Below are 13,187 nucleotides of genomic sequence, written 5' to 3'. Positions count from 1 at the left end.
TTTGATAAAGGCAATATCATCATTATGAGTCCTATCCTATTTAAGGCGGCTCAATAAAATGTAAATAAATAAAATATCATAGCAAGGCCGACCTTGCAAGATAGCGCCCAAAGTTGGATATATAACAAACATCATCCAAGTCATTCATCACCACCATCTTATGCGAATGTAATCTACTCTCCAAATCAGCGATTTCTCCTTCACTTGTGCGAACTTGTTCAAGTCAATTGTGTGAATTTATTAAGGCCGATAGTGGGGCGAATTTGTTCAAGATCCATGCGAATTTATTGAAGTCTCTCTCCAAGCAAATCCCTTGAAGGCATTGAAGGTGTCATCTGCTGTCTATTACTTCAAGGCTGCAAATACCTTTTCCATTTCAGCGAACTACATTGTCTATGTATTCAAGGGTGAAGGAAGCATCCTTTCAAATCTGATTTAGCTATCTTGCTGTCTGAACAGCAAACTGAGATTAGTTTTATTGCCTTGTAATTCCCTACATTTGAGATAATACACATTGGATTTGAGGCTGGGTTTTTCACCTCCAAGAGGGAGGTTTTCCCAGGGTATTGGAGTGTTGTTGTCTTGTGTTTTTCATTGCACTTTCAGTTAACTTTCAGTCTGTTATATCTGATTGCTAAAATTAACATGGTATCAAAGCTTTAGGTTCATTCTAAATAATCAGATTATTAGTTGTCCTTCACTTTCAGTTTGCTGTTTTAGTTTTGCAAGATGGTTACAGGTCTGAAAGTAGAGGACAGACTTGAAGGTGCCCTCAATTTTACACCATGGAAGGTCCGTATCCTCCTTGCCCTTGAAGAATTAGAGCTGTTACAGTTTGTGGAAGATAAGGATCTGACTGAGCCTTCCGATCCGGATGAGCTAAAGCAATTCAAGTAGAATGCTCTCAAGGCAGAGAAGTTCCTTATTGATTGCGTGAAGGATCATCTTGTTCAAATTATCTCCAAAATGAAGACAGCCCGGGAGATGTTTAAACATCTAGAAGGAATGTATGAGATCAACAACATCAGTCAGGCACTTACATTGAAGCAGCAACTTCTTCAAGTCAAAACGAGCAAAGGAGATTCAGTCATGTCCTTCTTCATGAAAATTTCAGAATTGAAGGACCAACTCAGCGCCATTGGAAGCGAAGTTGTGGACAAAGATATTGTCATGATTGCTTTGAATGGTCTTCCTGACTCTTGGGATCCATTCATTCAAAGCATAAGTGGAAGAGCTGAATTTACTTCCTTTGATCGCCTCCGTTCATATTGCATTCAAGAGGAGTCACGCCTAGCTGCAAGAGGAATGCATAAAGGCACTCATGGAGGAGATCAACATGTGTTTGCATCTCAACATGTTAAAAAGAGAGGCCATTGGAAGAAGAACAACTTCAAAAGGGATAGAGAATTCAGACCTCCTGTTGTCCATGATTCAAGGAAGAAGCAAAGGGATCTCTCACGAATCCGGTGCTTTGGATGTGACAAGTTTGGTCACTATGCTAAAGAATGTCAGAACCTGCCCAAGCAAGGAGAAGCCAACTTGATTGAAGTTGCAAATTCAGAGGATAATGAAGGCTACCTCTTCATTTCTGCCTTGTCCAGCAATGTGCCAACTGATAGCAACACTTGGTTGATAGAGAGTGGTGCATCTAGACATATCACGGAATATCAAGAGCATCTCTCAGACTTGATGGAGAAAGAGTCCAACCCTCATGTGCTAACTGATGCTCGGTATTCGGTAAGAGGTTTTGGTAATACTTTGTTAAATTTAGAATCTGGCATGTCCTTGCATCTTAGTGATATTTTATTTGTTCCTGGAATTAAGAGGAATTTAATTTCTATTTCTGCCCTAGAAGATAAAAGTTATCAAATAGCATTTTCTGAGGGTAAAGTACTTGCATGGCCTAAGAAATCTAGTATTAAATCTACTCGTGTTATTGGAAATAGATATGATAGTTTGTATAAGCTTTCAGCTAATCCCATTCGAGCACTCATTCATGAAGCTCCTGAATCTAGCGAGCTAAGGCATAGAAGCCTCGGCCATCTTCACTATTAGGCACTTCCTTCACTTGAAAAGATGGTTAAAGGTATGCCTAAACTTAGTCAATTTCATGATGATACTTGCAAAGGTTGTGTATTAGGTAAGAACACTAAAAGTCCATTTCATAAAAGTGAAAATAGAGCCAAGGAAAAACTAGCACTTGTTCATTCTGATTTATGTGGACCTATGTTTGTTCCTTCTCCTAGTGGATTTCTACACTATGTTACATTTATAGATGATTTTTCTAGAAAGACTTGGATTTACTTTCTAAAATCAAAAGAATTTGATGAAGTGCCAAGTAGGTTTAAGGAATTTAAAGCTCTAGCTGAAAATATGTCTAGTAAAAGAATTAAAGTATTAAGAACTGACAATGGAGGCGAATACACCTCAAGTAGCTTCAATGACCTTTGTGTAGAAACAGGAATTAAGAGGGAGTTTTGCGTCCCCTACAATCCTCAGCAAAATGGTGTAGCTGAACGAAAGAATAGAGTCATTGTTGAAGCAGCCAAAGCTATGATTCACGATCAGGATCTGCAGACCTTCTTATGGGCCGAAGCATCCAAGACTGCAATGTACATTCAGAATAGATGCCCTCACCGTGTCCTAAAGAACATAACTCTCGAGGAAGCTTCCAGGAAGAAGGGTATCCTTGTTGGGTACAGTGACTGCAATGTTCATGTACCAAAGGAAAAGAGGACTAAGCTAGAGCCTTCCAGGAAGAAGGGTATCCTTGTTGGATACAGTGAATCCTCCAAGGCATTTCGCATCTACATTCCCGGTCAAAGGTCTATTGAGGTAAGTAGGGATGTTACTTTTGAAGAAAATATTGCTTTCAAGAAATCTAAAGGTTCTCTTATTGATAATGATAAAGAAGTTAATGATAATCAAAATATGGATGTTGATACTAACCCTGAGATTCAGAGGGAGTCTTCTATGTCTCTCGAACCTATTGAGCATGGTGATCCTTCTGAGCGTCTAGATCCAACTAATGGACCCAGAGATATTGCAGTAAGCAAGAAAAGACCACTCTGGGCTAGAAGTATAGTGCAAGAAGCAGAAAAGTTTGCAACTCCTAGTGGCACTTTCAAAGAAAGTAAGAGACCTCAGAAGTTCTCCAACTATGTTGCAATGATGTGCAACATCATTGAGACTGAACCATCCAGCACAAAAGATGCTATGAGTCAACAAGCTTGGAAGCAAGCCATGGATGAAGAATACAAGTCCATCATCCAGAATGATGTATGGGATATTGTTCCCAGACCTAAAGGTAAGTCTGTTGTTTCTTCTAAATGGTTGTTTAAAATTAAACATGCTGCTGATGGTAGTATAGAAAAATATAAAGCTAGATTTGTAGCTCGTGGTTTTTCTCAAAAGGAAGACATAGATTATGAAGAAACATTTGCTCCTGTTGCTAGATATACTTCTATTAGAACTATTATAGCCATTGTTGCAGCTAAGGGTTGGAAGTTACATCAAATGGATGTAAAGACTGCCTTCCTTAATGGTGTCATTGAGGAAGAAGTCTATATTGAGCAACCAGAAGGATATGAGACTCATAATAAAGAATCACATGTATGCAGATTAAAGAAAGCTCTTTACGGCCTCAAGCAAGCTCCTCGAGCTTGGTATGAAATAATTGATAAGTACTTGGTTAGTTTAGGGTTTTGTAAGAATGATGTTGATCCTAACATTTACTTTAAAGTATTTAATGGTGAAAAGTTAATTCTGGTTTTATATGTGGATGATTTATTCCTAAATGGTGAAGATAGTCTCATCATTAGGTGTAAAAAAGAATTAGCTACTAAATTTGAAATGAAGGATCTAGGCCTAATGCATTACTTTCTAGGGTTAGAAGTGTGGCAAAGATCTAATGAAATTATTCTTAATCAAGGAAAATATATTGTTGATATTTTGAAGAGATTTGGAATGTTGGATTGCAAACCTATGTCTACTCCTATGGAAACTAACTTGAAGAAATTGAGTTTATCTACAACTAACTCTGATTTTGCAGATCCTTCTGAGTACAGATAGTTGATTGGATCATTGATGTATCTAGTTAACACTAGACCAAACATTTGTTATGTAGTGAGTGCACTCAGCCAGTTTATGAACAAGCCAAAGCATGTTCACCTTGTTGCAGCCAAACATATTCTAAGATACTTGCGTGGAACTGTTGGCTATGGGCAAAAATATCCAATCAACACTTTCGTTACCTTGGAAGGCTACTCAAATTCTGATTGGGCAAGAAGTGTTACCAGGAAGACCACTTCAGGTATCTGTTTCAGTTTGGGTTCTGCTGTGATTTCTTGGGCCAACAGGAAACAGTCCTCTATAGCCTTGAGTACTGCAAAAGCTAGCTATTGCATAGAGTGTTGCATCGAGAGAAACAGTGTGGCTTCAAAAGCTTCTCGCTGGGTTGTTTGGACAACCTTGGGAACCCACAGTTATTCATTGTGATAATCAAAGTTGTATTAAAATGTTTGTTAATCCTGTGTTTCATGACAAATCAAAACATGTGGAAACTCACTATCACTATGTTTGTGATATGGTACAAAGAGGTGCCTTACAGCTGAAATATGTCAGCACTGATGAGCAGGTTGCAAACATTCTCACCAAGCCCCTTGCTCGTGTGAAGTTTGAATACTTCAGAGATACGCTTGGAATTGTGGAGAATCCAGCTATGACTGAGAGGGAGTCTCAGTCTCAGTGATGCATTAAGTTGCATCTTCCACCCTCTACGAGCAATGCATGGTGGAGTCACCCTCCGCGGACAATGCAAGGTGACAGTATTTCCTTCTCTGGGAGAAGGTTGAGGTGAAAGACCTCTTCCACCCTCTGCAGGCAATGCAAGATGTAAAGTTTTGTTGTCTTCTTGCAGGTTACTTTTTCATCCTCTGCGGACAATGTAAGATGAAGAAGTCCATAATGTATGATTACACTATTTGCTAGAATCCTCCCTAGCTAAGAGGGAGTGTTGAAAATAATAGCTAGCTCGGATACCTGATTGTTTGAATATTATGTCATGGACAATTAAAATTCAATATGTATTTATCTATGTTAAATCGAACTATTATGGGGCTGGGCCCAAAAGGGCAATGTAATTTAATAAAGGCAATATGATTTGATAAAGGCAATATTATCATTATGAGTCCTGTCCTATTTAAGGCGGCTCAAAATAAATAAAATATCATAGCAAGGCCAACCTTGCAAGATAGCGCCCAAAGTTGGATATATAACAAACATCATTCAAGTCATTCATCACCACCATCTTATGTGAATATAATGTGCTCTCCAAATCAGCGATTTCTCCTTCACTTGCGCGAATTTGTTCAAGTCAATTGTGCGAATTTATTAAGGCTGACAGTAGGGCGAATTTGTTCAAGATCCATGCGAATTTATTGAAGTCTCTCTCCAAGCGAATCCCTTGAAGGCATTGAAAGTGTCATCTGCTGTCTCTTACTTCAAGGCTGCAAATACCTTTTCCATTTCAGCGAACTACATTGTCTATGTATTCAAGGGTGAAGGAAGCATCCTTTCAAATCTGATTTAGCTATCTTGCTGTCTGAACAGCAAACTGAGATAAGTTATATTGCCTTGTAATTGCCTACATTTGAGATAATATATATTAGATTTGAAGCTGGGTTTTTCACCTCCAAGAGGGAGGTTTTCCCAGGGTATTGGTGTGTTGTTGTCTTGTGTTTTTCATTGCACTTTCAGTTTACTTTCAGTCTGTTATATCTGATTGCTAAAATTAACAATTTTCAGTTGTTAGTTAGTTTTCTCTTTCTGATGAAAGTTAGTTTGTTAATTAGTTAACAGTTTTCTTTTTCAGCTGAAATTAAATGTTAGTTTGTAAATTCTTTCAATTTGTTCTTATATTTGCTAATGCCTTTCCTTGCTTAGTATTGTGGTTGTTATGAGGAAAGGGATTGGAGCAATTTTGATGGAAAATAGGCACCATATAACATTTGAGAGTAGAAACCTCAAGGAGACTGCGTGGAGCTTCCGTATTTATGACAAAGAGATGTTAGGCATCATGCATGCACTAGCCAAATTCAAGCAATACTTGTTTTGTGGCAAGTTTGTAGTGAAAATGGATCATAATAGGTTGAAATTCTTCCTCATTCAAAAGGATTTGTATGATAGACAAAAAAAAATGGGTAACTAAGCTACAAGCCTATGAAATTGACATTAATATATTAAAAGAATATTGTGGTTGTTTATGCCATCTCTAGGAAACCTCATTCATACTTTGTAGCTGATATATTTGCTAATTGGAAGGTTTACATAATAGCTGAATATGCCAAGAACACCTTTGCTATTTACATTTTGGATGGAAAGCTACAAGACAAAGTGGTTGATGAAAGGATCGGGTGTATCTTGTACAAGAATCAAAAGTGAAGGAGAAAATTTTGAGGGCATGTCATGACACACCACTTACTAGCTAATGCATATATATACATGCATATAAATATGTAAGTATATAGTATATATATACATACATACATACATACATACATACATATATATATATATACAAAAATATTGAAAATTTAAAAAAAATACAAAATTGTAAAACTAAATACATTTGATAGTATGTAGTTCATCATTGATCAATGCCAAATGCCAAAATGGTAGTGATAAAGATAAATATTAAATTCCAATTGATAGTTCAGAGTTTCAATGTTATGTCATATGCCATATAATATATATCAGCTGCCCTTCAAATTGCCAAAATGAGAAAAGAGAGTGAAGAGAGCAAAATGATCTTTGTATTGGGCAAATGATGCTTTTAGGGGAGTTTTACGATTTTTCGATGCAAAAAAAGTTTTTAAATGTCTTTTTTTTGTTACTCTTTGGTGCTCAGCGCCTTTGGGTACCTTGGGTAGCCCAGGTATGCACCCTATACGAACCCAAGCAAACCCGTACCTAGAGATACCTGGTACAAGTGTGGGAAGCCTTAAAGGCATACCCAATAACTTAGCTTACTAGTCATCCAACGCTCTACAACACATACAAGCAAGTAAAGGAGCATTTTTCATGTAAAGGACGCAAAACTGATGTCTTGAGGCATACTAGGGAGTGTTTTGGTTTGTCAACAAAACAAAACAAAGCATGTATTTCCAGTAGGTTTGTTGGAAGCCCTATCCATTCCAAATCAGAAATGGGAAGGTATCTCCATGGATTTCATCACAAAACTCCCAAAGGTGCAAGGTAAAGATTATATATATGTGGTCGTTGATAGACTCCCTAAATATGCTCATTTCATTCTATATCTTCAGATTACAACGCCCCAAAAGTGGCAAATTTGTTCTTTAGAAAGATTTTTTAGACTTCATGGGTTACCAAAGAACATTGTAAGTGACAGAGATAGCAGATTTATCAATTTGTTTTGACAAGAACTCTTTGGATTGACCAAGTATAAAATTGACCGCAAGAATTAGCTACCATCCTCAAACTGATGGGCAAAAGGAAATTGTGAGCAAATGGATAGACGACTACTTGAGGAACTAATGTTACAAGGCAGCAAACAACATGGGTCATGTGGCTGCACCTTGGGGAGTATTACTACAATTCTACTCACCGCATGTCTATAAGTATGACTCCTTTAAGACACTCTATAGTTCTGATGCTATTTCATTCATAAATTAATTCTTTCAGACAGTAGAGTACCAAGGGCTAGGGATTTGATTCAACAAAGTTTAGACATTGTAAATGTATTCAAACTCGAAGAAAACCTACGGCAGTCCCAAAACCAGCAAAAGTTGTATGCTGATTGCCACCAAATCAAAAGGGTTTTTGAGGTGGGTGACATAGTATTATTGAGGTTACTGCCCTGTAGACAATCTTCCTTCAAGAGAAGTGGAGATGAAAAGTTGAAGCCACAATTTTATAGACCTTATAAGATCATAAGGAAGATTGGTAAAGTTGCATATCATCTGGCATTTCTAGAGAACAACAAGATTCATTAAAATTTTCACATATCATGCCTTAAGAAGCCCCTTGAACAGCAGATCACTCCTTCCTTAGAGTTGCCCCCCATTTGATGATGAAGGAAAATTGATTTTGGAGCACAAGAGAATCATAAATGTAAGAGAAAAGAAGTTGAGAAACAAGGTTATTCCAGAGCATTTAGTGAAATGCAAGAATCTTCCACTTGAGGACACTGCATAGGAAGGAGTGGAGATTTTTGAGCACCCGAGTTTGAAATTGCTTGAGGGCAAGCAATTTGGGGAAGGGAGGGACTGTCATGTCCCTTAGTTGATCAGCCAGCAACTAATAAAAGGTGTTTTTTAACAGCATTATAAAATATAAATAAATAAATAATAAAGAAATTAAATAAAACATTTGAGATTTAAATTTGGTGCCTATTTTTGGGCAAACCTATATTTTAAAAAAAATAAAATAAAAATAAGCTGAAACTACAAGTCAGCCTATTTTGGGCTCTAGTGCCCTTATTCAAACAGCTATATATTTGTTTTCGCAGTGGAGGGCACCATCTCTAGAAGTTTAATATAGTATTTGAATTTTTTTCCAAGATTCTGCAGCTTACCTTGCCCTATCAAGTTTCTATTCAATCTACATTTTTACATCTGAGATTTTTATTATAACCTAGAGTGGGTCTGTTCCAGGAGTTGAATCGCTATTCTGGGAGTGTTTGGGAAGAAATCAAGAGTGGCTGCAGGTCACAGGCCACTCCAACAACCTGGCAGAGATCTGGGCAAATTTACTGGTGTAGAGCAGATCACAACAGTGTATGGAAAACAGCAGACTTCAGATTACCCAGTCTGCACATTGCTATACCTGGGAGACCTCAGCAGCATCCGGCCTAGCACAAGGGTTTCCAGGCAGAAATAAGGAGTACCAGGCATTGGATTCAATGCAGCTACAAGGAATAACGACACCAGTTGGGCGCCACTCCTGCTGTGCACCCTTTAGGGACCACCTGCAGCTGCCCTAACACTTGGATTTGCATCTGATTTACTTTAACCAGCCTACCACCCAGCACAAGTCATCATTGGAACCCTCATCATTACTCGGAAAGTCAGCAACCTACCACCTGGACATAAAGATTCCAGATCAGCTCCTATGCACCTGTCACTGCAGGACAAATACCATTCCAAGTGAGTATAAACCAGATCTGAAGCAAAGGAGCAATTTAGGTCAGTTTTAGGTAGTCCGCCCTGGTCAATCATATCATTGTGTTGAATCCCAAAATCGATTTCACAGTTGTATCTGTTTGCTAGGTCAAATTGACCTAAAACGTGTAATGGAATGTATTGAAAAGAAGGGTTTTTGAAATGTTAGATATGCTTTGCAGTGAGTGGTTTGTGTGAATTTTCACATACAAAAAAATATAAATAAAAAATCATAACTAAATCAGGTATCTTACACTATATAGTATGTACCCTCAACAAAACATATTATATTATGTGATGTAACATACCTCTTTATTATAAATCTCAAATTTGTTATATCATGTTAGTTTCCTCCTCCATCTCACGTATCAAACAATTATCAAGACAGATATTTTATTTTTTCATTTTCCCTATTTGCAGGTGCAGACCTTTTACTTGGCTCTGCAGGTGCCTGCATTCTTGCTATTTACTTGAATGTTTGCAGTTTAAAAAATAGTTGTGTACTTGGAAAATGAGTACATATACCATAGAACAAAATTCACAATCTTGAGTCTTGACAATGATATTTTAAGAAAGGTAAACTCGATTATAGTGAAACTTGGTCGCACAAATTAAGCTGACCAAAAGTTGAATCCTTAACAAACCTTGATCAACTTTCACAAGGAGACCTGAGGTGGTTTCGTTACCACAATCACAGTGACACTGAATTTGTTTATAGCATACTATAAAAGGATACAAATCTATGTAAAGTTCGTGTGTCCCAGCATCACTAAATTTATTTATACCCTATTAAAAAAGCATGGAAAATTAGGTAAAGTTTGTATGTTGTCTGTTGATCATCATATCACTGTACCTTACTAAACAAGCAATCGATGTTTGTATGTTGGTTGTTTATCATTCCCACCTGCCAACTTCATCTGTCAAATATCACCGTTGCTTGTCCAATAATCTGTCTACAATTGATTCACTTGAAAAACTAATTTGAAATTCTGTAATATGAGAAACCTATGAGGAGAAATTAAAATGTAAATCTTGTATAGATTCAAATTTGCTCCATCTATGCAAAATATTTTGAAATTTGTAGGCATTTAGGAAAATTATGATGATTGTAAAAAAACGGGGGGCAAACTGGAGTTAAAAAAGACAGTGTATCTTCAACAAAATTCAATCTTCAAGGAACAAGAAAGGCAAAGAAACTGACCCAGAGTTGTAGCAGGTGGAACAATTCTTGCAGAACTGCTCTCAGTGATTATAGACGGTGATAACGCCATTTGTCCTGACTGGTGACCATTGGCAGAGATTTCATCTGTGTTTTCAGACTTGTCTAGCCGATCCCCAGGGGATCCCGCAGTAAACTGAGTTACATCGGACTCAAAATGCTCACCACTGGGTTTTGAACTGAAATTTGATGATGTAGACACAGTGTCCCCATGAAGAAACGGCCTTACAAGATCCTCTTGTTTCATGCTGTCATTCTGTTCTTTCTGATTTGGCTCAGCTGCAGATAGAATAGAAACTCCTTCATATTGTTCCTCCTTGTTATCAACCTTCCCAGTTGAATTAGCAACAGCTATGTAATTACTAGTCAAATTGTCAAAATTAGAAGTAAGGCTTGCATCTTTGCCAAGATCTTCGAAACCAGCGTCCCAAATGTAGCTCTGTATAGTGGATCTCAGGGGCAACCCGAACCAGGGTGTAACTACAAATCCAAGAAATACACCTGTTGTTGCTACGATGAGAAGCAGGATAGGAAGAGAGCAGGCAATGGGCCCTATGTTTACACCGGCCTTTACAGAAAACATACCCATGTTATCCCTTAAAATGTAATAAATGTTCTGCTCATTTCCAGTTTAAATGCAAGCAGCGTACTATAGCCAAGATGATGCTGCTGTTCTCTTTTCCAGTTCAGACCGTTCAGATCGGCAAAATAATTGATCAAAAAAGGAAGAATACTAATGGAAGGGGTTTAAATTTATCCAGATAGCTATAATCTTTCAAAGAATGAAAGACCAATTCTAAGTAAGGGAATTGAATAGTTCTCAGAAGACTCTAGCGATAAATGAAAACAAGATGAATTTGTTCCCCTAATTCTGGCTCGGTTTCATCATTCAAACCCTAATAAACAAAATAGAAAAATCGACACAGATGCCGAGCTTATAGCTAAGTAAAGCTTTTTTAACAGGAACTTTAAAACTTAATAAAGTAAATTTGGTTTTCTTGCAAGAACAAAAAAGACATACGTGAAACAGTCCGATCAAAGCTCATTGAGAAGCTTCCGCGGACGACTGCAGAACTATAGATTTTACGCCGATAGTGAAAAAAGATGAATAAAAAATAATCTGCGGGGAGCAGAAATAAATCTTACCTAATTCTTCGATGAACGAGTTAATTAAGCTGCTAAGCTTCAGCAATTAAAAATTACTCTACTCGGATAAGGAATGTTTTGCAAAAATCAATTTTATGCGTGAAAGAATGCACCATATTTTGTGGCACTTTTTATACTAAAAGCAGAAATTCTAGTTGTGCAGAAGTTTCGAGGGGTCCAGGGTTCGAGACGGACGAGACCAGACTATAAACACGAGTTCCCAAGTAAATGGTGTTCAGACAGACTTAGTTTTCCAATATATTGCCTTGCCAGCTGTAATTAAAATGGTGAGGATAATTACCTAGATTTAGTGCAGATTATACTTGAGTTTTTTTTAACATTCTGTTCACTTTTTTGTTGACCGCCAGTTCGAGAGCCTAATTTGATGGCTGTATGGACGCATTATATTGAGGAGGTTACAACATGAAAGCAGATTTTCGTTAACCGTCAAAATTTCTGTTCGAATATAATTTTTATATTGTATTAAATATAATAATAGAAAATACAATTATATTAGAAAATTTATAATAGTTTAAAACATATAAATAGATTATTCAAAATTATTTTTATAAGACAACAAGTGTGAGAATATTTGTTGTCATAATATTGTAATAAAAATATTTGTTCTAATTTTTAATTATTATAATTTTGAATTGTAATAAAAATAATTATTTTAATTTTTAATTCTTATAATTTTGAATAGAATAAAATAATATAAAACAAAATTTTATAGTAAAAATATATGTTTTTTATTTTTTTTGGTAAGTAAATAGATGGGTAGGGCCAACTCCCATTATATTGATAGCAACAAAATTTACCGAAATTGTTCACAATACTCAATACCAAGAGAACCCCATAGGTCGAGAATAGCTATACTACTTTCAAACTTGACACAAAAAGATGAAAATGGAGATACCCTAACAAAATTCCCCAAACTACTATTTGACAATACCCGCATAAAAACCAAAATACAGTCAGAACATGAGAACCAGACCTAGACATGCCTTCATTATAAATCTTATCCTATAGTCAGAGTTATTCTAGTTATGCTATCAAAAGTGAAACTATGTATTTTTCTTAAAAGCATAATTCTAATTTAATTTTTTTTTAAACTTTATAATTATAATTATTAGCAATTGCACCTTGGTGTGCAATGGGTACGCCAAACCGGTGTGGAAGGTCAATTAAAAAAAATTGGTCCTTTTTTGCATGCATTTGTGTAGTACATGAGGTAAATTTGTAAGGGTCGTTTAGAAAATGATGTTGTTTAAATCATTTGTGCATTCATTTATAAGAAACCAAACATAAGTGAAATGAAACCTTTGAATAAAGGAGATAATTGGACTCCATACCAAAATGCTCATGTTATGTTTGCAATAATGAGAGAGGGAGAGAGATGGAGAGATAGGGTGACACATGTCTATAGATAGGGGAATAGAGGAAGGGAAAGATGGATGTGGAAATGAAGATGGAGAGGGAGAGAGAGAGAGAGGGGGGGGGGGGGGGAGAGAGACATATAAAAATGGAAGAGATAAATATACAGAGAGGGAGATAGAGAGGCAAAGAGATATAGAAGTCAAGATCTAGGAAGAAGGAGAGGGATAGGGAGAGATGGAGATATATGGATGGGTAAAGAGAGTGAG

The 13,187-nt window shown here is 36.7% G+C and overlaps 1 protein-coding gene across 3 annotated transcripts in view; it reads right to left on the bottom strand.

Moving 5' to 3' along the window:
- Nucleotides 1-11,894, bottom strand: part of LOC131058282 (protein YLS7) — a 78,536-nt gene extending 66,642 nt beyond the window's left edge. For 2 of the 3 annotated variants that reach the window (XM_059218532.1, XM_057992159.2), the window contains exon 1: nt 10,381-11,894. In XM_059218532.1, coding sequence (XP_059074515.1) covers nt 10,381-10,987 — 607 coding nt within the window. In that variant the 5' untranslated portion in view covers nt 10,988-11,894. The remainder of the gene's footprint in view (nt 1-10,380) is intronic. The other variant, XM_059218533.1, reaches the window with a different exon arrangement.
- Nucleotides 11,895-13,187: the final 1,293 nt, after the last annotated feature.

This window comes from Cryptomeria japonica, chromosome 3, assembly GCF_030272615.1.
Source record: "Cryptomeria japonica chromosome 3, Sugi_1.0, whole genome shotgun sequence".
In the NCBI taxonomy this organism is placed as follows: Eukaryota; Viridiplantae; Streptophyta; class Pinopsida; order Cupressales; family Cupressaceae; genus Cryptomeria; species Cryptomeria japonica.
The sequence above is the reverse complement of the archived record's forward strand: the minus strand, read 5'-3'. Positions and strand labels throughout refer to the sequence as shown.